This window comes from Vidua macroura, chromosome 9, assembly GCF_024509145.1.
Source record: "Vidua macroura isolate BioBank_ID:100142 chromosome 9, ASM2450914v1, whole genome shotgun sequence".
Taxonomy (NCBI): Eukaryota; Metazoa; Chordata; class Aves; order Passeriformes; family Viduidae; genus Vidua; species Vidua macroura.
In genome coordinates, this window is record NC_071579.1 from 10,950,373 (window position 1) to 10,973,239 (window position 22,867).

The following is a 22,867-nucleotide window of genomic DNA, read 5'->3' on the forward strand; positions in this document are numbered from 1 at the left end:
GCATGTCCATCCAAAACATAATCATATTTGGGATGTTAGAAAAACATTTGCTATAGAGTAATCCTGTGTTTTATTGGAAAAATGCACACAAATACTCTTGGCTATAAGCACTGTCATCTGACAGATAGTGAAATACCAGGACAAGTTGTAGACCACAGCTAATAGGGTATGACTATCAATCTGGCACCCCAGGTGAGAAGCAGTCTGGGTGGAAGCAGGATACAGTGGCAGAAGCAAAGAATACAGAAGTTAAAATCACAGAAGATACCTGCTTGGGAAGAACAGAAAAGGGGACAGAGAACTCACAGAAAGCAAGCTGGCCTGCTCATTTACAACAGAGACTAGAGATCAGTTAGCTCAGAAGTAGCATATTGTAGGAAGATAGCCTGAAACATGGGTTCAGTAGCCTACCCTGACCCTGGTCCTGGCCTGCTTAAGCTGAACTTGAGCATTAAAAAAAGTTGAAAAAAATAAAGCCGGCTCTGCGTATTACTTCAGAATAAACAGACTGGTCTTTATATTTGGTGCAGAGCACACAGGAAGCACTGTTCAAGAGATAATGGAATACCCAGTGATCTGCAATAAAACCAGAATGTAAAGACTTTGGAAAAGACTGTTTTGTAAGCATTTTGTTCTTTTACTGTGTGGGCTCGTTTGTGTTGGCAGGTGCTACTATTGCTTTACTCATGTTCTGTCAGGACTTCTGCAAACATGGCCCAACTGTGACTTTATGGTGCAGGTAAGACAGCATTTACTGCAGAGTGTTATGTAATTAAGTATAGTTCTGCATATAATTTGGGAAAATTAACCAGCAGGTATAGATTAGTTAGTTCCAAGCCATCAGCAAATAAGTAACCAGTTTAGCTGAAGGCAGGGTGGATTTTGTGAAGGTAATAGGGGAGACTCTGTACAGAGGGAGCTGGTTTAGTACCTTCAGCTGGGATGGTATTCCTGAATTTCAGCCTGATTGTTCAGAGGACAATGCCCTGCCTGGAATTCAGCTCACTGCCCTTTAAAATTGTGGTTCTTCATTTGTTGAAACAGTCATATGAATGCCTATAGAACCCAGAAGGTGGTACTAGGAGATGAAACTGGAGGGGGAAAAGCAGAATTGGACTAAGAGGAGGAAGAATTTGCCACTGTCGAAGAGCTCTTCTGGATGAGAGTTCAAGAAGTGGTCCAGGGGAAGCAAATATTCAATTAATTGTCATCCCTTCTTTTCATTTTCCCTTTCAAGGTGAACGATGGAAGGATACAAAGAAAAGGCGCTATGGGTAAAAATGTTTATTTGATGTTTAATAATCAAAAATTATCTCATCCACTGTGCAATATTCAAATATTATATATTATACACTTTATACAAAGCTAAATCCTGAGCTGTTCTCAGCATCCAGCACTCATTCAGAACCAGGAGGCAGAGCAGATGTTCAGCACAAATCTAACAAATCCCAGGGTTTATGGGTATGCTGACACTGTTTAAGGGTAGCAGATTCTAAGTGGGCATGTTAAAGGCAGCTGTTCAAGAACATTCGTTTCACAATAACTGAGCCCACTGTTATCCTGCACTGATTTTATGTGTGAGCAATAAGTAGGTGCCTGGCACTTCCAAGAGCTTCTCCTAGGCTTATTGCTCATTTTGGGCCAGATTGTGAAGAGTGCCTGAGGGATACCAGAATACGTTCTCTGTCCTGAGCAGGTACAGCACAGATCATGCAGGCAACATATGAAGTGAAGATGTCAAATCATCGTTGCCTGAGGGTTGATAGCAGCAGAGCAGTATGCTTGCACAAAGAGCTCTATTGTTTACTCTTGACCTTAAAATAATTTGATCCAATATGACACATTAAGTAGAAATGTTTTCTTTCTTCAGGAAATAGTTCTTGGCAATTGAAAACAAGCCTGAAAATGTAAAAAATAGATTCCTTAGCAAATGTTCAGTAAAACATTAAGACTGTTATGAGATATATTCTCTAGCATGAACAGCGTTTTCACAGTAAGACTGTCAAATTAATTTTACTGGATAAAATGCATAATGCAGGTAACCCCCTTGATTTAAACAGAGTTGCCCTTGGGATAAATTTATCCTCTGTCCCTTAGTGTTTGAAAAAGCATGTGACTTCAGTTTCTGTGAACTGCTTAATTCTGATATTTGATGTGCTGAGTATCACTGTAACTGAGCTGAGTCATATGAGATGACTTCAATGCAAGGGAAATTATGCAAAAAGAAGTCTGCATTACTTTAAATATAAATGATGTATGGAGTATGTAGAGAATTTATTTTTTATTTAGTTACATGCTTTGTAATTTATTCTTTCAAGGCCTCTGAACAAAAGGAAAACACAGGTGAGTACTTGAGAATACACTGATTGAGAAAACTAATTCATACTGCATTTTGGAAACACATTAACACAAAACAGCATTAGGTTTAGGTACCAGTGAAGAACACCATTGCCTGAATTAGCCCTTACCCTCCACAACATTATACCCTCTGAAGAACAAATAAATCCCAGTTAAAATTCTTGGTGATAAATGCCAAAGTGAAACCATAATGACTTTGATAATCTGGACTTGGAAGTTGTGTTGTGTGAGGAATGTGAATGCTGCTAAACTGTTAGGGAAATGAACACTTAGGGTGAAACTGAGCAGCATGAAATAATATGAAGAGACAACAGAGTGAGGTTTCACTGGTATCTTTCAGTCCTGGTTCCTATGGCATTAAACACAGTGAGCACAGGGAATGGTCATTTTTGGGTGGCACAGGCCCCGTAGGTGTCAGAGTGTAGGGGAAGTGTGGCTGTTGATATCTGGTGGCAGATACAGGTTGGGCCCATCTTTGGGTGACAATCCAACCTGAGACACAGATTTATTTGGCTTGTGGCTGTATGAAGATGCTGTTTATACCCTGATTACTGCTACTGTTGCCTTCCTTTAATCTTTCCAGTCTATTTCCTCCTGGCTTGGTAGTACCAGACAGAGATAGGGAATGGTTTGGGGAACACTCTTGGAGAAAAAAAAGGGAATCTCAGAATAATACCACATGGTTGAAAAATTCATGCTCTCCCTTCCTTTAGGGTAAATAGTGGTGAGTGTTATGGCTGTTCTGTATTTTGCTCTGCCCTTCACTGGAATAGGAAGCAGCTCCTTGGCTTCTCCCCAAAGAATAGTAAGGTATTTTGTAGCTGCATTAGCATATGGTGGAGTTGTTCTGGGGCAGAAATGTCATGCATGTGTACTTGCTCCCTCCCTTTCTCTGTCACACCCTGCAATCTGATGCCTCTGGGCTGCACCACTTACAAAACAGAGTTACAGAAACACCTCCTGGTAGAAAGCAAGTTAGCAGGGACTGTGAAGGCTGTGAGAGACCTTGGTGTCTCTCAGCTAGCTCTAAGAGTGTTTGGGATCTGGGCAGAGCTTCTGCACTGTCTAACATCAGTCACTGAGCACCTACAGCAGTTTTGTCTGATGTCTTATGAGAGGCCGTGCACGGAGATGGGTGTGTGGAGTGTTTTGAGGATCACAGCTCCTGGCTCCAATGCTGTGGTCCTATTAGCAGTGAGAGAACCAGACTCTCCCTCCCAGGTTACCCAGGGGATGAGTACAAAAGAGAAAGACTTCCAAAGAAATGGATAACTTAAGCAGCTGCACATTTTTAATGTAATTTTAGAAATCCTTATTAATACAAATGGATGGTTCTGGCTTTAATTCTTTCCAGGACACAGGGGAAGTATACTGCTCTAGTTACATACGGACATAATCTTGTTGGCCAATTAAAAATTCAGGCTCTGTCCTGTGAAAGGATTTATTTTAACAGTCCATGGTTTAATGTGCAAATAGAGTGAATTAATTCTCCCATTCCCACAAAAGGAAAGTTTTGGGTTTAAACTTGGGAAAGAAGACTGCAGTTTATGTTTGGAAAAAGACTTCATGAGTTCTAACAGAATCATAGAATGTTAAAGGTTGGAAGAGCCCTTGAAGATCATCCAGTCTCAACCCTCCTTTAGTGGGCAGAGAGATCTCCCACTAGACCAGGCTGCAAAAGGCTTTATCCAACCTGGCCTTGAACACTGCCGGTGTTTGGACATCCACAACCTCCCTGGACAGCCTTTTCCAGTAACCACTTTCACAGTAAAGAATTTCTTCCTAATATCTGACCTAAATTTCCCTTCTTTCAACTTGTACCTGTTACTTCTTGTCCTGTCACTACAGTTCTTGATGAAGAGTCCTTTGGCTTCCCTCTAGGCACCTTCAGGTGAGGTCTCCACACAACTTTCTCAGGCTGAACAGCCCAACTTTCCCAGCCTGTTTTCACAGGGAAGGTGCTCCAATCCTCTTATAAACTTTGTGACCCTCCTCTGGATTTGCTCCAACAGTTCTGTGTCTTTCTTATGTAATTTTGTAACTTCGGTCATTAATTTTAACAGCCGATGGTTTATGGTCAGCAGTATACCTAGAACAGTGGGATCACTGGGGTGTGTGATGTTCTCACTAAATAGTAGATAGGGTATGTTGCAATATTTGAGTGCTGTGGAAGCTCAGTAAATATCACACAGCCAGAAAAGATCCATTCTGCAGGAATTTGTCTTGGGGACGCAGCTAGAGGAGTTGAGTGGAGATTGTATAAAACTACTGGGGAAGGTCAGGTGGGAACGGAGCCTGGTTCTCTTTGAGAACCTTTATGAGAGATTCTTCACGGGATGTCATGCACTCTGCTCATCAGATGGCATATGTCAGCCATGCTGGTATGCTGCTTTTGTCTAGGATAAAAGGGACTAAGATGTCAGTGCTGCAGGCAATGTATGGCTATAGTCCAAATTTAATTTGTGACAACTCCAGGATGATGAGGTTATTTTATATCAAAATTGGAGTCTCTGGAGTGTCAGAGCAATATCATTGGATCAGTTTTGTTCTGAACACATTTACAATATAATTATTATTACAGCCACTTTGTATGGAGACATGCTGCTTAATGCTAAGCTAAGATTTTGGTCTGTGTTCTAAGACTTGACTCATAATAGTAGAAGTATTTAATATTATGAGGAATTTGATTCAGTCATGTCATTTGTGAATTATTATGTGAATTTGTGCAACTTTTTCCTTGTGTTGCTTAGGAAGTCACTGAAGGACTTATGAATAAGCAGCACAAAAGTATTCTCTTCCCTTCTTTATCTGTCTTATGACAGGGTTCTGCTGGTTCTTTTAGAACCTTAGAGATCTTCAATAAGAGAAACAATCAAATATTTCTTCCCCTTGTAGTCTACTATGTAAGGGACATTTGTTACCAAGTTGTTGAGAACTGCCTCAGTGCATGCAATGAGGGAAAATATCTTTGCTGTACCTTGTATTAAGTCCATGAAAGCAGCAACAATCCTCCTGCACCATTATGGTAAAGAATTGTATTGAGTTCTCCAATTCTAAACATTACAGAAGGTAGAATTAGACTGCCTCTATCCATTTGTTGTGTATTACTGTCATACCCAGAAAGACATCCTTGTAGAAAGATTCAGAAATATATCCCACCAAATCACAAAATAGGGTTGGAATGGACCTGTAGAGATCATCAAGTTAAATTTATTATTAAATGAAAACCATTTTTAATTGATTTTCGTTTAATCATCAGTAACTTCACCTGAGGATGCATTTTTATGAAGGCCTTGTTGTCAGAAGTGTTTTGGTGACTTGTGGTTAGGGTTTCTCTTTCTCTCAACAGAAATCTCCAGAAACATACATAACATATATGGGAATCAGTGAATGTGTGCAGGAAAGTGCACATGAAGGGAAAAAATGACTTTGCTAAATCCAGCCTTATGGAAAGTGGAGTCCTGTGTAGCTCCTAGGAACTGTGTAGTTCAAAGGAAGAAATAGCTGAAAATAATCTACTTTAGCTGAATTAAGGAAGCTAAGTATTACTGCAGGAACATAAGAAAAACCCCTTTGACTTCCTGGAAACTGAAAGAAGTTTTTTTTGAAGAAGTAATTGTCTCTGACATCACTACAGTGCATTGCGAGTTTGTGAGTGGTTAGTTAGGGTAACAGAGGAAGCAGCTCCTTCACAGATAAGCAGGCAGTGCAATGTATGTGCCTAGTTAGTCTCCTTCTGGGTTCAAGTTTTGTGAAGAAATTCTTTTGCAGACAGATAACATTTATTTTGCTTTCCAGAGAAAGACACATGCTGTTTCATAAGGATACGCCTGATTTCCAGAAATAACCATGTTTTTGTGGCTTAAACTCTTAGCATTTGGTGTTGCATTTCTGGGACAGGATGCTTTTCTCAAAGGTAGGTCGCAACTGATTTTTCTTTCTCTCATTTTGATCCCTCAATATCCTCTGTAGATATAAAACCAGTGAAAAGCTTTGCAAAGTGCAGAAATACCATCTTGGTTCAGAAATTAGAATACCATTGTGTGCAATGGTGTAAGAACCTGGGTCAGGAAGATTGGTACACTAGGCTAAAATGTCTTCTGCGTGGTCCCATGTGAGAATTATATGGACCATTTTAAAAAACAACCACATTTGTAGCTGAATTTGAAAAAGAATACATTTAGGTCTCTTATGTGAACCTGTTCCATGTAGTTTTTATGTTCAACTTCATCTCACGATGTAGTATTGGTTTTCTGTGTTTAAATCCTTCAAGAAAAAAGTCTTCCCATCAATGTTAGCCACTCCCTGATCACAGAATCTGCTTACAGTTGCTCAAGTTTTGATTTTTTTACTGCAGGGGGGTTAGTAACAAGTTCTAAAAGTTGTAAATTAATCTCTACTATTGGTATATTACTTATTTTGTAAAACATTATTTTTTTATTTTGTAAAAATGGCTGCTTCTTAAATAGTCTTTGGAATATCTAATTATCCCACTGCTGGTGAATTTGTTGCTTGACTTTTTGAGAGAAAGATAGAGTCCGAGAGGATGATCTTGCAAAACCTGTTAGATGTTACAGATAAAGAGAGTAGCAAGAAAAGCAATTAGTCTTGAGGTAATACTTAACCTGAAGTCAAAAAAGTATCCATCTTCAAGAAAATATTTTCTTCAGAAGAAAATGCAACATTTTATGTATATGTATCTTCCATCAGTTTAGCTGGCGATGTAATTTGGGACAGTTGATGGCAGACAAAAAGTGGCTGGAAATATTTTTTCTGAAATGGCAGCGAGTTATATGCAGGGCTGAAATCTCTTTTCATTTACATTGAATTTATTCCTGCTTCTACCCTCATGTCACTATAGTAACTTGAGGTTTATACTGATGTAAGCAACAAAATGATCTGCCTTTAGTTGATAACCAGCTAAGAAGAGCATTTGAAGCCTGAGCATTAGCTCTCTTGTCCCTCAAAGTCTCTGAACAGAGACAGGACTGCATAAATCTGGTTGATAGCTGCTGGAGATTATAAGAAAACAAGTGAATGCTGCACTGTAGAGGAAAAGAACAAAATCTCTTGCTTTTCCTGACTTTTTTTTTATCTGCTGTCCTACTTTCCATTTTATAAGTCCTTCTGAGACTTCCCACTGCTACCTTTTCTCCAGAAAAGGCAGGTTACTGTCTGCTCTCTCAGCTACCTCCACAGTCAGTCAACATGTTAGCTGACAGAGAGGGCTGGAAGACAGATAAATGGGTAATAGCATTTTATTTCAAGTAATAGTTATTCTTTTCTGTTCACACACAGTAGTCTGACTTGAGCCAGTTCCTCTCTACATATTCTAAACTGAAAAGCCTCAAGGAAATATTTTAACTCCTCTCTACTAAATTAAATCTCATGCTGTAGTATTGAGCACACAACATCATAGACCTTGTTTTTATGATGTAGTTTGGCACAGAGATTGCATCTCCTCTCAGGGTGACAGAGCCATTATATTTCATATTTGCCATGCAGATTGCTCTGCCTCGTGGTCGAGGGACACTGGGCAGTCTCCTAGGGAGGGGTTTGTTAATGGAGGAGCAGCATTTTGAAAGGGTGGCGTAGGCTTTGGCTTTATGGCAATCACTTTTCAGGCACTTGATTGTAAGAGTTTGGTGGGCATTGAGACTTCTTTTGCTATTACTAAAATTATTTTCCAGCAGCCTATTGTACCTAGTGATTTTGAAAACTTAGCAGGAGAAATTTTAAGGTTGTCTTACTTCCTCCACAAGCTCAGACATCCTATAGAACATCTCTTATTTCCTGTAATCACCAAGCCACATTTAAGAGCATCAAACTACATTAAACTAAGCAAAATAGAAGTTATAGCCTGCACAAAGGCCTTTTCACTGTGTAAATCCCTCAAATAAAAAGCATGTATCCAACTAATTTTTCTGGTAAGAAAGAGATATTGTAGTGGTAATCAAACACCCCCAAAAAACTGACCAATACCCCAAAGCCCTCTCCCAAAAACCCCTAACCCAAGCCAAAAAAGTCAGAAAAACACCTTTGCTTCCCTCTCGAAAAAAGAAATGCTTGCAGAACAAGCACTGTTTCCATTAGATCATTATTTCAAGTTCCCCCCTCCTCCACAAAATTTTTAGCAATTTGACAGCTTTCAAAAGCTTTCACCCACTTCTGAGCCACTTCCTTTATTTCAGGAAACTAAATAATTGCTTGATAGTTTTGGGTGTGACTTTTTTTTCCCCAAGTTAAAAGTATTGAGCTTCAGCAGGCATGATGTGCTGGTTTTGTCTGGGATAATGTTAATTTTGGACACAGTAGCTAGTATGGGTTTGTGCTGAAAACCATGTTCATAATAGAGGTAGATAACCACAACCTTCCCATCCTTTGGTGTAATACATAGATACCACTGCAAAGTGTTCATAAGATGTCTACCACACATTCATTGAGTCCATGTAGTTCATGACTTTGGGCTCCATGTTGTGGTGATACTCAGGACAGGAGAGGTGGTTTGTTTTGTGGTTATTGGGCACCAAAGCCAGCTCAATTTGGGTTCCTGATGCACTTGCTCTGTTTCTTGTAAGGCTTTTCCTCCATAAGTTTGGGTGGTTCTTGTTATAGTAATTCCTATAATATGCAATTCAAATCATGGGTTACCACAATTTAAAGGTATTTCTCTTACAGTCTCTTACCCATTCCCTTTTGGGTTTAACATTGCAATGAACTGTTCCCCTTGCCCTTATTCCAGCTTGGATTTACCCACAGACTGCAGTCCCTTAGGGTTGTACGTACTCCAAGTGGAGCTTTGCCTATGAACCAGTCTCTTCAGGGACACACCTGCTGGTATATGGATTTATCCACAGCCACAGTGGCTCTGAGGGGCCAACACTCTGTGTTCCAACACAGCCCTGTCCATGGGCCACAGTGCCTTTGGAGATAGACCTGCTTCAGTGTGGCCTCACCCACAGCCACTGTCCCCTCAGAAAGCAAACCTGCCCAACCTGGCCTCACTCCTGGCTGCAGTCCCTGCAGGGTGTTCCTGCTCTGCTGTGGCTTTATCCATGGCCACAACTTTGAGGTGCTCCAGCCCAGTCTCATGAACAGCTGCTGGTGCTTCAAACTGTGCCTGCTGCAGCACGGAGCTGGCCTTGGGCCCCAATGCCTTCAGGAGTGCCCCTGCTGTGGCACTGACACAGCCATGGCCACAGGCACTTCAGATGTACCCACTTTGACATGGACTTATTCATGGCCAGAGGAGCTTCAGGATATCCTGCTCCCACGTGGACTCACCCACAGGTCCCAGTCTCTCTGACTTGTGTTCACACTGGAGGGAGTTCCAGCATGTCCAGTACAGCAGCACAGAAGCAGCAGTGATGCCCTGGCCATGTGCCAGTCCCTGTGCATCACCAGTGCTCTCCTCAAAATGTCCCAGGCACAGCAGAATGAGGGGATCAGCAGCACAACAGTGGGGAAAGCAAAAAGCAGCCACAGATGAGCACTGCATTAATGTACTGTAAGGCATCAAGCCCAGGGCAAGCACAGCAGTCTGCCCAAAGCAGCCAAAGAGCAGTAACAGCTGTAAATTCCATCTAAGCCATTCCAATCAAAGCTGTTGTTATCTCAACTCCTTTGAGCCCTACATCGGGCACCAAAGAGGGCTGCTGTGGTTTAACCCCAGCTGGTAACTCAGCCCTACACAGCTGCATGCTCAGTGCTTCCTGGTGGGATTGGGTAGGAGGATAAAAGTGAGAAAAATCATAGGTTGAGATAAAGACAGTTGAATAGGTAAAGAAAAAACAAAGGCAAGGAATTAATTCACTGCTTCTTCTGGGCAAGTAGGTGTTCAGGCATCCCCAGGAAAGCAGGACACCATCACATTTAATGGTTACTTGGGAACAAAAATGCCATCACTCTGAATGTCCCCACTTCCTCTTTCCTTCAGGTTCCAATACTGAGCATGATGCCATATGTCATATCTCTTTGGGCAGTTGGGTCACCTGTCCTAACTGTGTCCTCTCCCAGTTTGTTGTGCACCCACAATCTCCTCCCTTAGTGGGGTGGTGTGAGAAGCAGGAAAAGCCTTGACTGTGTAAGCACTGCTCAGCAGTAATGAAAACATCTCTGGATTATTAACCTCATTTTTCATCACAGCCCCAAGATAGCTTATATGAAGAAAATTAACTCTACCCCAGTCAAAACTGGCACACATATGAAATTCTGGTCATGTAGTCTCCATGCTCAAGAGCTGTGCAAGTTTCCAGCTGAAAGTGCTGCATTTTCTTTTCAGATAGCTTATCCTATGGCTCTGTTTTTCCTTGAAAATCTTTTTCACAGGTCAGTCTATACCCTTGGAAAGAGTCTGGCCAACCTAATTTTTTAAGCAGTGGAACTTAGTAATATTGGTTCATTTTATGTGTAGGATAAAGTCTAAGAGGAATTGCTCTGGCAGGAGAATGTATATTAAGGTAGAATAAGGTGAAGAGCATCACCACTGATGCTGCCCTCTTACAGATGCCCCACTGCAGGTTCTGTTTGGGACTGTTCTTTTTTGTTGTAGTGGTGAACTCAAGGGTTTGGGAAATGCATACCCCAGTGTCCTGCACTCAGGGGCCTCTTAACCATTTACAACAAATTGGTTGCTTTACACACTGTGCACCACCCCAGTGCTTTATTCCCAGTGAATGGAGGCAGGGAATGCGGTGCACACAGGTGGCTGGCAGCTCTGCTCGCTGCCTGGGCTGGCCAGACACAAACAACTGCTGAACTGGAAGCTGTTTAGTTTCATTGTGGTGTCATACCTAAGCTACGGGCAGGACACAAGTTCGTTGGAGCTCAGCAGAACTATGGCTGAACAACTTGGTTTCTGGACTGAAATTAGATACAGATTTGGACTAAATATGTGATTTTTTTTTTACTTATTAACCTAGACCTGTTCAAACATAGCAAGCAGATGGCTGGGTTGTGGATGTGCTATAGGTACATCTGTTGATGCAGACAGTGCAAGAAATTGGTTGTGGCCTAGTGGGTCTTTCTTACATAGTAGGGAAAATACATGTTCTAGTCATTTTTATTCACTCACATCAGTATATTGATATACTAAGAATATTTTACCTGTGTAGACCTAAAGCCAAAAAAACTGTCATGCAGAGACCAGTTCTCAAGAGGGTCCAGCTCTTGGTGGCTTGGTATTTGGAAACACTTCCTTTAGTTTCAATTTGGTGAACTTAATATATTAAGGTTCTGAAAAACAAATCAACAGCAACCATGTTAAAAACACTGCATATATAATGAAATAAGGCAGAAGAAATGGGGGGAGGAAACAGGATGAAATGACTTTCCAAGTGTGCTGAGTGTCAGGAATCAAGCTCTGTTTTCCCGCCTCCCATGACCTATCTTCAGAACTGCCTGCTGGTCCCGTAGCATGTGTATGCATTAAACAGCAGCAGTCTCCACACTGAAGATGGGAATACATTGTATATATTCTGTTTTCCTTTGCTGTGCAGCTGCATTGTGGTATTTACTGTATCCTGCTAGGAGAGACCAGCAAGCCATGGAAATGTTCGTTCTCTGTTTACATTCTCTATCTACTTTAAGAGTTAATATTCATAAGCATAAATCTGGTCCACCAGGAAGGCAGAAGAAATTCACCCATGTTGAAGTCTGCTGACATGGTTTGACTTTCTGTACTCAGTCAACTACCTGGTGTGGTTAGCTCAAGTGTCTCTGCAGTGTCTCTACATCTCCCTGTGAAGGGCAGACTTACTCAGTCATTCCTCCTTCTTTGGGAGGCTGTTCCTCCTCTGCTGCTCTGCTCAGGGTGAGAACCAAAGTGAGAAGAGCACAGCACGGGGTGGCTGCAGAGATGGAACCCGAGACAGCAGAGGAGTGTGAAGTGCTGCAGGAAGGTGTGAAGTGCTGGACAAGGCTTGCTAGCAAGAGTTCAGCTTAGGAAGGTCTGAAGTGTTGGACAAAGCTTGCTAGCAAGAGTTCAGCTTAGGAAGGTCTGAAGTGCTGGACAAAGCTTGCTAGCAAGAGTTCAGCTTAGGAAGGTCTGAAGTGCTGGACAAAGCTTGCTAGCAAGAGTTCAGCTTAGGAAGGTGTGAAGTGCTGGACAAGGCTTGCCAGCAAGAGTTCTGCTCTGTGGCTGTGAGTTCCTCTGAGCCCCAGCAGAGCCTGTGTGTCACAGGAGTGCATGGCTTAGGCAGGGCTGGGCCAGGTGTTTGTGCCTGCTCAGAGCAGATGGGCTCACCGAGCTGGCTGCTGGCACTGAGACTGCCAGCTCTGCCTGCGAGACAGCGATTGTCCCCGAGCTCTGCTGCTTTCTGCAGCCTCCTGAGATACCCATTGTTCACACTGATTTACCTTACATCATATATAACAAAAATCAAGCTGTTTTTTCTTTCAGACAAACTTATGAAGTGCATCCAGTATACTTTGGAGGAAGTAGTTGACTCCCTTCAAAGCCCAGTTTAGGCCCTGAAGCACTTCTGTGGGAAAAAAAAAAATGGTGAGAAGTTTTAAAGAGTGGCAAAACTCTGACTTCCTCCTGTAAATATCAAGATTAAAATAACAGATATAGTTATGAAAGTTGTTTATTTCCCTGCAACTTGACTGTTCTTTTAGCCTGCATGTCCTGATGTATTTCCAGGCTATCCATGCACTTGCAAACAGGTCTTTTTCACTGGTGTTTCAGTAACTGTTACAGCATTTTATCTATTTCTAGGCTTTTTTCCCTTTCAAGTAAAGCAGTTTGGGGCCTTCAATGCCAGGATTTTAGAAACTAGCTGTGAGCACTTCAGTGCTAGCTTATATTATCCATAGTGTTGTATAGCTAACAGGATCCACTTCTTTTCTTTTATACCACTACTTTGCAGTACTGTTCTTGCAGTTATTCCCTCTGTGTCAGTGCCTTCTCGGCTGGCCTGCTTGCTTAGGTTTCTATTCTTTAGTTTCAAAGACTTCTCTCACAATCTGTTCTTCATTCTTAATCCCACTGCCTTGCAAAGAGCTCTAGAGGTACCCTTTTTAGGGCATGAATGACTTTTTTGTTGTTTCAAAAATGTGAACTCCATGGAAGAATATTTTTAATTGCCTTTTGAAATAGATTCTTTTCCCAACAGTAAGAGAAATAATCAAAATAGCTGTCTGATAGAAAAATGAAGCCATACAATGAAGCTCTTTGTAAAATATGTAAGGAAATAGTAGTTCGTTAACTGGAGCATATGTCCTATATGAGTTGAAAGGTTTTTACACTCAGAGAAATATATAATACAGAACCTCAGCTGAGATGTTATAAAAATAAAGGTCTAGCATTGCCTTTCCAGGTAATCATATACACTGCAAAACTGAATTGAATGTTTAAGATAGTATTAAGCCCTGAACTGTTTCTGGAGGCTTGTAAGTTAAGATTTATGTAGGGAAAAATAGGGTAAGATAAACGACAAAGCAGAGTCAGGCTTCTAGAATAAGATCTAAGAGACAGAAGTCAGCTGCAGTCTAGCCTGTCTCAGAAACTCCTGGTGTGAAGTGTTGCTTTCATTTCTCCAGACTTCAATTTCATCATCTGTCAAGTTGAAGATAGTAACGCTTACCTTGCCGAAAATGTAGAGTCCTAATTCCTTAAATATTTACAGATATGCCTGTCAGATATGTTGCATGTCTTGCAACATGTAAACTACCACCAATTAATGTGATGAAACTGGCTGTGCATTAGAGTATCTGAGCAAAGAAAGCAAAAGTATGGAGCAAATGACTTGTACATAAATTTATACCTTTTTCTCTGTCCTAAGGCACAGGTATTGTCAATGGGGAGCTGATAGTTTTGTGCTGAGTAAGAACAACCCATACTGTGCTTAACCCTAGCAAATCTGAAATTTTGTAAAACATGATCACATCAACTGTAGTCTCTATTTTACCCGTTATTGGGTGAAATATCTGAAGCTGGTCAATGAGTTCTTGAGACACCAGAACAGGACCACCAGCCTTTTATTTCTTGTGTCTGTGGATGAGCTGAGGTGTGCCAAACAGACCACAGCTGCAAAAGGATTCATGTTATAAAGAATCCTCCACATTTAAGGGTAAATACAATAGGAAGCCTGTCTAGTAAAGTAGGTGTTTTAGGAGTCTCAGTGGTCGCAGTTATAAACCTGAATAACTGTTCTAGGGAAGTGCAGGCCAACTTGACTTTGTCAGCATATAACGTAAAATTGTACACTCACATAACCAAAGGAAAGATGCCCAGTGCTGCTACTGCAGCGGTTTGATTAACCTCTCAAGACAGACCTTTGGTGTCTAAAATGAATGCAAAATCACGTGTGTATACACCTTAGAGAAATCGTCCAGCTTTAATGAGTTTTGGATAGAGTATCTGGAGGATTTCTTTATTAATATCATACTTTCTTGGAAGACTTTAAATGATGAAACATATATTTTTTAAATTATGTGGAATTTTTTTTATTGATCCCTGATGGCAGTAAGAGATTATTGCCCTAGGTCTCTTGTATGCAGTACACAAGGTCCCTCCTCCCAAAATACAGTCTGTGAATATGCATGCCTGTGCAGTGTGTGAGTGGAAGGGTAATATTTGGGATACCTCAGACTGTCTAGCAAGTACAGAAAAAAGCTTGACTTGGTTTGTAGCTTCATTAATGCTGCTATGCTCAACTGTGCTGCCTCAACAGAAGTGAAAGATCTTTCTACATCCTCCAAACACCTGCAGTCTGGTGTGTTAGTCTGAGGTAAGAAATGTGGTTGAAATTTGAGGGAAAGATGTGAAAGAGCAGAAAGAAATATGCGTTAGTAGACATTAGTAGCATTTCTGATTTTGCTGTCTGTCTGCTAATGAAATGACTTAGAAATAAATGTTTCTGAGAGACATCCAATACTCCTGCTCTTAGAAAAAATGTATGAATAATAACAGCTTAACCCAGTGTCAGCTTTCTCTAAACATTTAGAAGGTTTACAGGGGAATAGTGCTGAATACAAGGGAGGCAGCTCAAGGAAATGAATGTGAATTTTGTAAAGAATTATTTAACCTTGATAGTAATGGATGAAGGCTTTGTAATACTCAGACATGAAAGTTTCATAAAGTCCTATGTTATTTGGCTTGCCAAATTTAGCATTTTTTTACTTTTTACAGACTGGTCAGTTGGGCCATGAGGATTTTGAAGTGATAAAATAGTTAAGTTTTAATATGTAGTATATTATTTATAGAGGAATGCAGTTATGGAACTCACCTACAGATGCCTTTTGAATCAACACATGATGCATTAAATTGATTAGAAATCATAGAACAGTTCAGGATAAAAATGCCAAGATATGTGGATCAGTTATTCCAAAAGTTAATGAAAAACCAACAGCTGCATTTGTCTTCCTCCTGTAATTAATGCTGGACTCAATGGCCTGCTAAGATGCAGTTTTGCACTGCCCTGAATAAATAGACAAATGTTTGGTGCAGTAGCTGGTTGAAGTTTTTCTGTTAATATTGGAAAGAAAACCATTTACAATGTAGATGTCATCAAGTGTGTCGTCCTTGCAGGAGGGTATCTTAAATGGCAAGGGAAAAACTGCTTGCAAACCATGGTTTCTAAAAAACCACACTCTTCACCAAGCAAGGAAGACATTTTCATAACAAAATGCATGTCAGAAATGCCATTTTCAGCTGCTCTCACTGCAGCTGATGCTCTCTCTTTCTCTTCACAATAAAATTGCTGCTCACCTGAGTCTCACCTCAGTTGTGATGTCAGTGGAAAGTCTGAAAAGGATTTAAGTGTCTTACAGATTTTATTTTATTTTTCTGGTTTTGTTGGTTTGGGGTGGGTTTTTTGTGGGTATTTTTTTTTTTTTTTTTGCTTGTTTTTGGTTTTTATTATTTTTTTCCTTTAAGCCTACTGGGGGTCTTCAAACTCCAAGTTCCTGTTAGCTGCCCTGAGAAAGCTGTTTGGAAGAGATATCCCTGGCTTTGACTGTAAGCTCCAAAACACTTGGGAACTGCTTTTACATAGAATAAAATGATCAGATTTTCAGAGGACCTTCATGTGTCGGTCACGGAGACAATGTGAAAAATTGTAGTGTTCAGCTGCAAGTTAATATTTTCTGAAAGATTCTCTGAAGTTGTGAATGCTTGGAGAGGAAAGAAAGAGCGACTTGGGAAGTCAGGAATGAGCTGCTCCTCTCTGTGGTTGTGACTGTCTTACTTCTGTGTTTATAGGAGGGCTATTTTCCATAGCTGTGGTCAAGCATTCTTGCTGGGCCAGGTGCTGGACAAATGTAGGATGAATATCATCTTCTTCTCAAAGGATTTCTAATCTGATTCTGGACAGCATGGATATTTCTTAAAAGGGAGTGCTATAGAGGTGAGAGGAAAGAATGATAATGGAAAAAGTAATAGCAGCATATGTGGGCAGCCAGAGAACTTGCATAATCCCCTGTGCCATTTGCTTCCTTTTCTGAGAAAGGGACATACAACACCTCATTCAAAGCAGCATGCAATAAATTATTCCCAGGATTCAAGATAAACTGTCCCACACAGGTCCATGTATTGCACATATCATCACATTGTGCTTTTATAACCTTTATACATGTCAACAACTGGTGTAAGTATTCCTGGAAGATGACACTTAAAAGTACTGTGGGTAAAAAGGTGTTCCACAGCTCTTCTCTTGCTGTGTGGAAACAGTAAAAAAATCAGGTCACATACAAAGGCACTGTATTTATTTGCAATGATTATTTTCTCCAGCTGTTTAATCCTTTCATTAACATATTGCATTCTCCCACCAGTGAGTGAAATACAGTAAACAAACAAGCGAGTGTGTGGATGATGTGTTACAAACACACACATACATACATTCACTGTCTTGTATGGGGGAGCATGTAATCCCACCCTACAGGTTCTCAGTTCTTGTAGCTGTTCCTCTACCTGCAGGAGATGAGCTAATGTGAGCAGCGTCTGGATGTGGAAGAGAGGTTCCACATTCTGTTCTGTTCAGTTAAAAAAAAAATTAGGTTGCATTCACACTTTCATATCTAAGTGCTCATAAATAGTAATAACAATAATAAATTAATTTTGACATGTAATTGACCTAATTTATTTATTTAGACTGTAAATAAATATCATGTTTCCTGATTATCAGAGGGTGAATTTTGTAGATACAAACTCTAGGAGATACAAGCTCTGCAATTAATTCACATGTGACCTGGATCTGTAACACAATACAGAAAATATTTTTAAATATTTACTAAACACTACAGAGGGTTGGGGGATTTTGCTTTATTTCTTGTTTGGTTTTTGCAGAATTGATTGTTTTTAATTTGCAGTGTTGGATTTCAGGGTCATGAGGACTTTTGGGTTCTAGATGGCTGCACGTTTGAGTGAAAAGGTTTTATTATAAAATGTTAAGCATTTGGAATGGCTTTGTTTGCAAAAGCAGTAGTTTATCATAAGATACAGCTGTAAGCAGAGCCTTGAATGGAGTTGTACTGTGTAATATGTGTGTAATAACTGTTTATTAATATAATTTTTCTGTAGAATCTGATCTCTCTCTGTTATGACAGCCTTTCCTCAAGATAATGAGTAACCATAGCAGGTACAGTAACCCTCCACACTTTTTAAAAATTGCTTTACATCTCTAAGGTAGTCTTTGAAGAGCACTGCAAGATAGAGTGATAAAGCTGACATATGGCTGATACCAGATCTTTGCAGTGGTGGTGGATGCAATCAGTGTCTTCACTGAAAGAAGTTCTTCAGAACTTCAGAAAGAGGTTTTTCCTCTACTGGATTCTCTTTTCTGTGAAGAGAATGAAAATCTGTTCAGTGTTTTATATGTGAGTGCTCAATGTACAGTTCAGGCCATATTTACAGAATTGCTACTGAAGACTTTCTACAACTAGAAATACTTGTTTCTTTTTATGTTTTTTGAAGCTGCTCCTGCTGATTTTCTGTAGCTAAGTGCTACACACATATAGATTTTCATACTTGTGATGATAAAATGGCCCAAAGAGAAGATCAATCTAATAATCAGAAAAATTAACTGAAGTTAGGGGTGCTTTAAGGAGAGGGGTGCTTGTCTCAGATTAATTTTCAGTTTTGAAAGGTCACCACTTCTGTCAATCAGACTGGTATAATTAAGAACCTGTTAATTGCAGGCCAGTTATTAATGATTGCTGCATGTAAAATTTAGTGTGACTACATTTTGTAGCATCATACAAGATTCTGTGATGAGAGCTGGAATATTACTCCTGTTACCTAAACCACCATTTCCCTACTTAGCTGTGAGATCTCTATGTTCTCAGGGTTCTTTGCCTCCCTTACTCCATGGCACAAGCACAGAATCAGCTCTGCAGGTGAAAGGCATCTTCACCACGTGCTCTGGAGCTGTGTTCTAAGCTGGACCAAAAGAGCAGTCTGTGATCACAGAATGAAACCTCTCTGTGGATGTTCAGCAGTATCAGGAAAGGAAAAGGACTAGGGCTTTGCACTGGCAATGCAAATGGATATTTGCCAGTTCGTGAGTGATTGCCTTTGCTCCCTGGACAATGACTTTTGGAACAGCTTATGTGAGTAAGATTTTACTATAAAAAGCAGCCCTGCTGCTGGTAAACATTATTTATTAAAGGAAATGCAAAAGAAAAGAGCCTTGGGACACCTGTTCATCATAGCAAATTGTCACCTCATAGAGGTGATATAAAATAGTTCTACTTCATAAAAGGAATTCAGTGCAATTTCTAAATATCTTACTGTTCCACAGAGCTCAGAACACTAGTAAATAAAAGTTATTTTACTTTATAAAAAATAATTGTTTTCTTTCCCAGTAAATCAGGGAATTTCACATTAAAGAAGTAAATTAGTACTGCAGGCACAATCACGTTTTGGCATTATTCTAAAGAGGATGAAAACCTACTGGCTTATCTCCAGCATTTCTTCAGTGATATCATTTTTTTTGCCCTTTTCTATTTTTTGCCTTTTTTCTTTTTTAAAACTAGTGCTCTGTGTCCTATACTCATATTTCTTATAGCTGTCAGAACTAGTGCAGAAGTCTAGTTAGCCCTTCCTGACTGATTTCCTGCTCAGCCCTTTGTCCCCTGCCACCAGCTCCAAGGACAGGGAAGAGCTGATTGGAGGGCCACAGTGGAGGAAGCTGTGGAATCTGCTACGATTGTAATTCTGAGCACGCTTGGAAACAGTCGTGGAAATAAAGCATTTCATTTTCTTAGTGATTCTATCTGATCTGTTCTGGGGGAAAAGCACTAACAGTCTTGAACTGATTCATCAGGATAGGTAGCATCTTTGTCTCTAGATGAGTATGGAAAATTACCTGACCTTTGATGGATATTTTGATAAAAGCAGACACACAGGCCTAGGCACAGTTTCCAGGAAGTGTAGGCAGAACATTCTCATTCTTCCAATCTAAAAAAGAGTATAGGCAATTCTTATAGGTGTGGGAGGAGGAATTCTGCTCAGAGAAAGGATTATAGTGCCTCTTCAGAAGATTCTTACCTGGAGAAGCTCTCATGTTTGTGAGAGTTTTGCCTAAGACAACATAGCTTGTCTTTAAAATCAGTGTTAAGAAGGTTTCAGTGTTTTCCTTATTTAAGTCTGTGCCATTAAGAAAGCAGAGTTATCACTAGTTTAAATTTGGTCAAATTCCTTGGGATTCCTTATAGAAAATTTAAACTACATCATTTATCAGGCCAGACACACAAGGCTTGATCTCTTGGGCACCCCATAGACACCATTCAGGATTCACAAGCCATGAATGTGTTGCCAGTTTTTGCAGTGTGTGGGTTTCTGTATGCAAGTAGAAACACAGTGATTCTTCCAAAGGGTTTAGAATAGATCCTGCTTTCAGGAATGTACCTGAATCTTTATTATTTCACACACATAAGTGGTTTTGAGTGAAACATAATTTTAGTGATGGTCATTTTCATCTTTTAGGTAAGACAAAGAAATGTGATTTCCTTAGAAGACCCATTTTTTAAAAAAACCATTTTTTTATGACAATATTACCTTGCAAAACATTTGTGTCATTAGAGGGAAAAAGTATTATTTGCAGAAATCAGATCACATATTTATTTCAGTAAGTGCTGGTAAACATTATTTATTAAAGGAAATGCAAAAGAAAAGAGCCTTGGGACACCTGTTCATCGTAGCAAATTGTCACATCATAGAGGGGATATAAAATAGTTCTATTTCATAAATGGACTTCAGTGCACCTTTTTAAATGTCTTACGGTTCCACAGAGCTGAGAACACTTTACACTTTAGCAAGTAAAAGTTATGATTTTTGTGTTAAATGGAAACATTCAGATAGCTGACTTCCAAAAGGTCACTTGAAAAGCTGCTGAATAAAAAGAAATGTTCTGGACCTTTTTCTGAGTAAGAAGCAAAAAAAAAAAAAAAAAAGGATCAGGAATGAAGAAAAAAGGAGCATTTTTACATTGAAGTTGGTTGCTTGTGACTGTAATTTCATAAAGGAAGTCACATACTTTGCAGCACACTGAAGCAAAAAGCCATATTGAACAACTCAAATTGAGAGTATGACACTCATACATACATGAAATGAACCATTAATTTAATGAACCTTATTGGTCAATCAGCAGCATGGTAGGAGGCCTGTACATCACCTCAGCCAGTTGTAGAAATCCTGGGCCAACCTTCTGCATAACGTACTTGTCATCCAAGTAAGGGTGGACACAAGGACTTAATGTGGTATTCAGCAAAGACTACTTCAGGAGGACTTGAGGGCATTAATCCTTCTTCCTGGGGGAGGATTGCTGTCATCTTCAACAGAAAATTTCTGCCTAATTCCAGTCAGAAGTATCAAATTGAGCACTATAAAAGAGTTGCTTGGACAGTTGGGTCAGATCAGAGGGTGTTATTTTGTAATGAACATGAGCAAGAGTAAATCGAGAGCAGGGAAATAACAGTGATGTCTCAGTAATTTTGTAGCAGGGCTCAGTATGTTTAGCATTTCCAGATTTTCTGATCTGGAATTATTGTAGCATTGCAGGAGGCAAATACAAACGAGAATTAACATGATCAGGATGATGGTAGGTCTTAGTGAGGCAGATTGTTATAGAAGTTACCATCTACCTTTCTACCATCTTTTCTTCTTTAAATAAGTCCAACCCCCAAATCAAAACAGATCAGCTGAGCTGGTGCTGCAGAGTCCTGACCCAGGACTTAAGTCAGAGTGACACATTTGTTTGAGTTCTCTTTCAATCTAAGGGACTATAAGAGCCTTTTCACTTGAGGTGGAAGGTGTTGCAGAGTGTGTGTTGCAGTGTTGGTGGAGTCATATAGAGGAAGATGAAAAGTCTCACTACAGGAAATGTGATCATTAGGGAAATGATCTGTCACAAAATTCATTGCAATGCCACATTTCAGAACAAAAAGTGCTTCAAAGCTTTTAGCTCAAAAACAAGCTCAAACCCAAATCCCTATGACTTCTTTTCATATAGAGACAGGAGATTTCACTCATAATAATACTGGGAATGGCTGACAGTGTGTGATGCTGAGTTTTTGAAATGTTAGATGTTTCTTGAACACAGATTCCATCTAGATGCTTCACAATGCAGTTGCTAGAGGAGAAACCAGTTTGATTGCAAATACATCCTGACTTGGTCTCTCTACTCATTATCTTTATGGTATACTTGCTTTTCATAGTCCTGCTGTTGTTTTAATATCGAAAATTCTTTCTGAATTTCAGCTCTTTGATGATTATTTGCTAAAAATAATTAGATTTGATATTGTTTTATTGTCCACTGCTTGCAGTCTTACTGGTGAGTCTTTCTAATATTGTTTTTGATTGATTTAATATAATGATCAAGTTGGCAAGCCCAACTTGTGCCTTCTTCATAGGTGAAGTCTTGTTATGAGGAAAACAGAGAAAGTAAAAAAGATTCCTTAGATTCTCATTTTGAATAGGAGTTGTCTGCATGCTACAGAAAAAAAAAAAAAAAAGAGGTTTAAACAGCACAGTGGGCAGATTTTCCACATCTGAGAGGTTCTAAGGATGCTGTGGAGATGCAGGGGATGTTCATCTTCTGCAAACCAAATTCTGACCACTTTCCTGCTTACAAAGGTTAGAGGCATTTCAAGGACACACCCAGGTCCATTGCACTACCTTTGTGCTGTCAGCAGATTAATAATTAATCAGAATGAATTTTCTGTATTTCTTTCCACTGGCATTTCTGATTTGTCTGTCAGGGCAACTTTATTGAAATCAACAGATTTTTTGCTATTTTCTAATATTTGTAATTTTGTTATGCAGATACATTTTTTCTTTAAAATTTCTTTAAAAGGGGTTTTAAAACATAAGATATTTTTAAAAAGCTTAATAATGCAAACTATGAGATAAAAAAAATCCATAAAAATGATAAGGTAGGAGAGAAGCATGGTGTGACATCCTTGCCTGGCTGTCAGCCCTCTGGCTGTCCAGGAAGTCACCTTGGCACATGTGGCTCCTTCCATCTCTCCTGCAGATTTAGGCTTCTTTCATGTAGAGCCAGTGTGGCAG

At 39.8% G+C, this 22,867-nt stretch overlaps 1 protein-coding gene across 5 annotated transcripts in view; it reads left to right on the forward strand.

Moving 5' to 3' along the window:
- Window positions 1–633: 633 nt before the first annotated feature.
- Window positions 634–22,867, forward strand: part of PTPRC (protein tyrosine phosphatase receptor type C) — a 64,476-nt gene continuing 42,242 nt past the window's right edge. For 3 of the 5 annotated variants that reach the window (XM_053985532.1, XM_053985535.1, XM_053985536.1), the window contains exons 1-2: window positions 634–739; window positions 6,157–6,274. In XM_053985532.1, coding sequence (XP_053841507.1) covers window positions 6,208–6,274 — 67 coding nt within the window. In that variant the 5' untranslated portion in view covers window positions 634–739; window positions 6,157–6,207. Of the gene's footprint in view, window positions 740–6,042; window positions 6,072–6,111; window positions 6,275–22,867 lie in introns of those variants that run through there. The other 2 variants (XM_053985534.1, XM_053985533.1) reach the window with 2 other exon arrangements.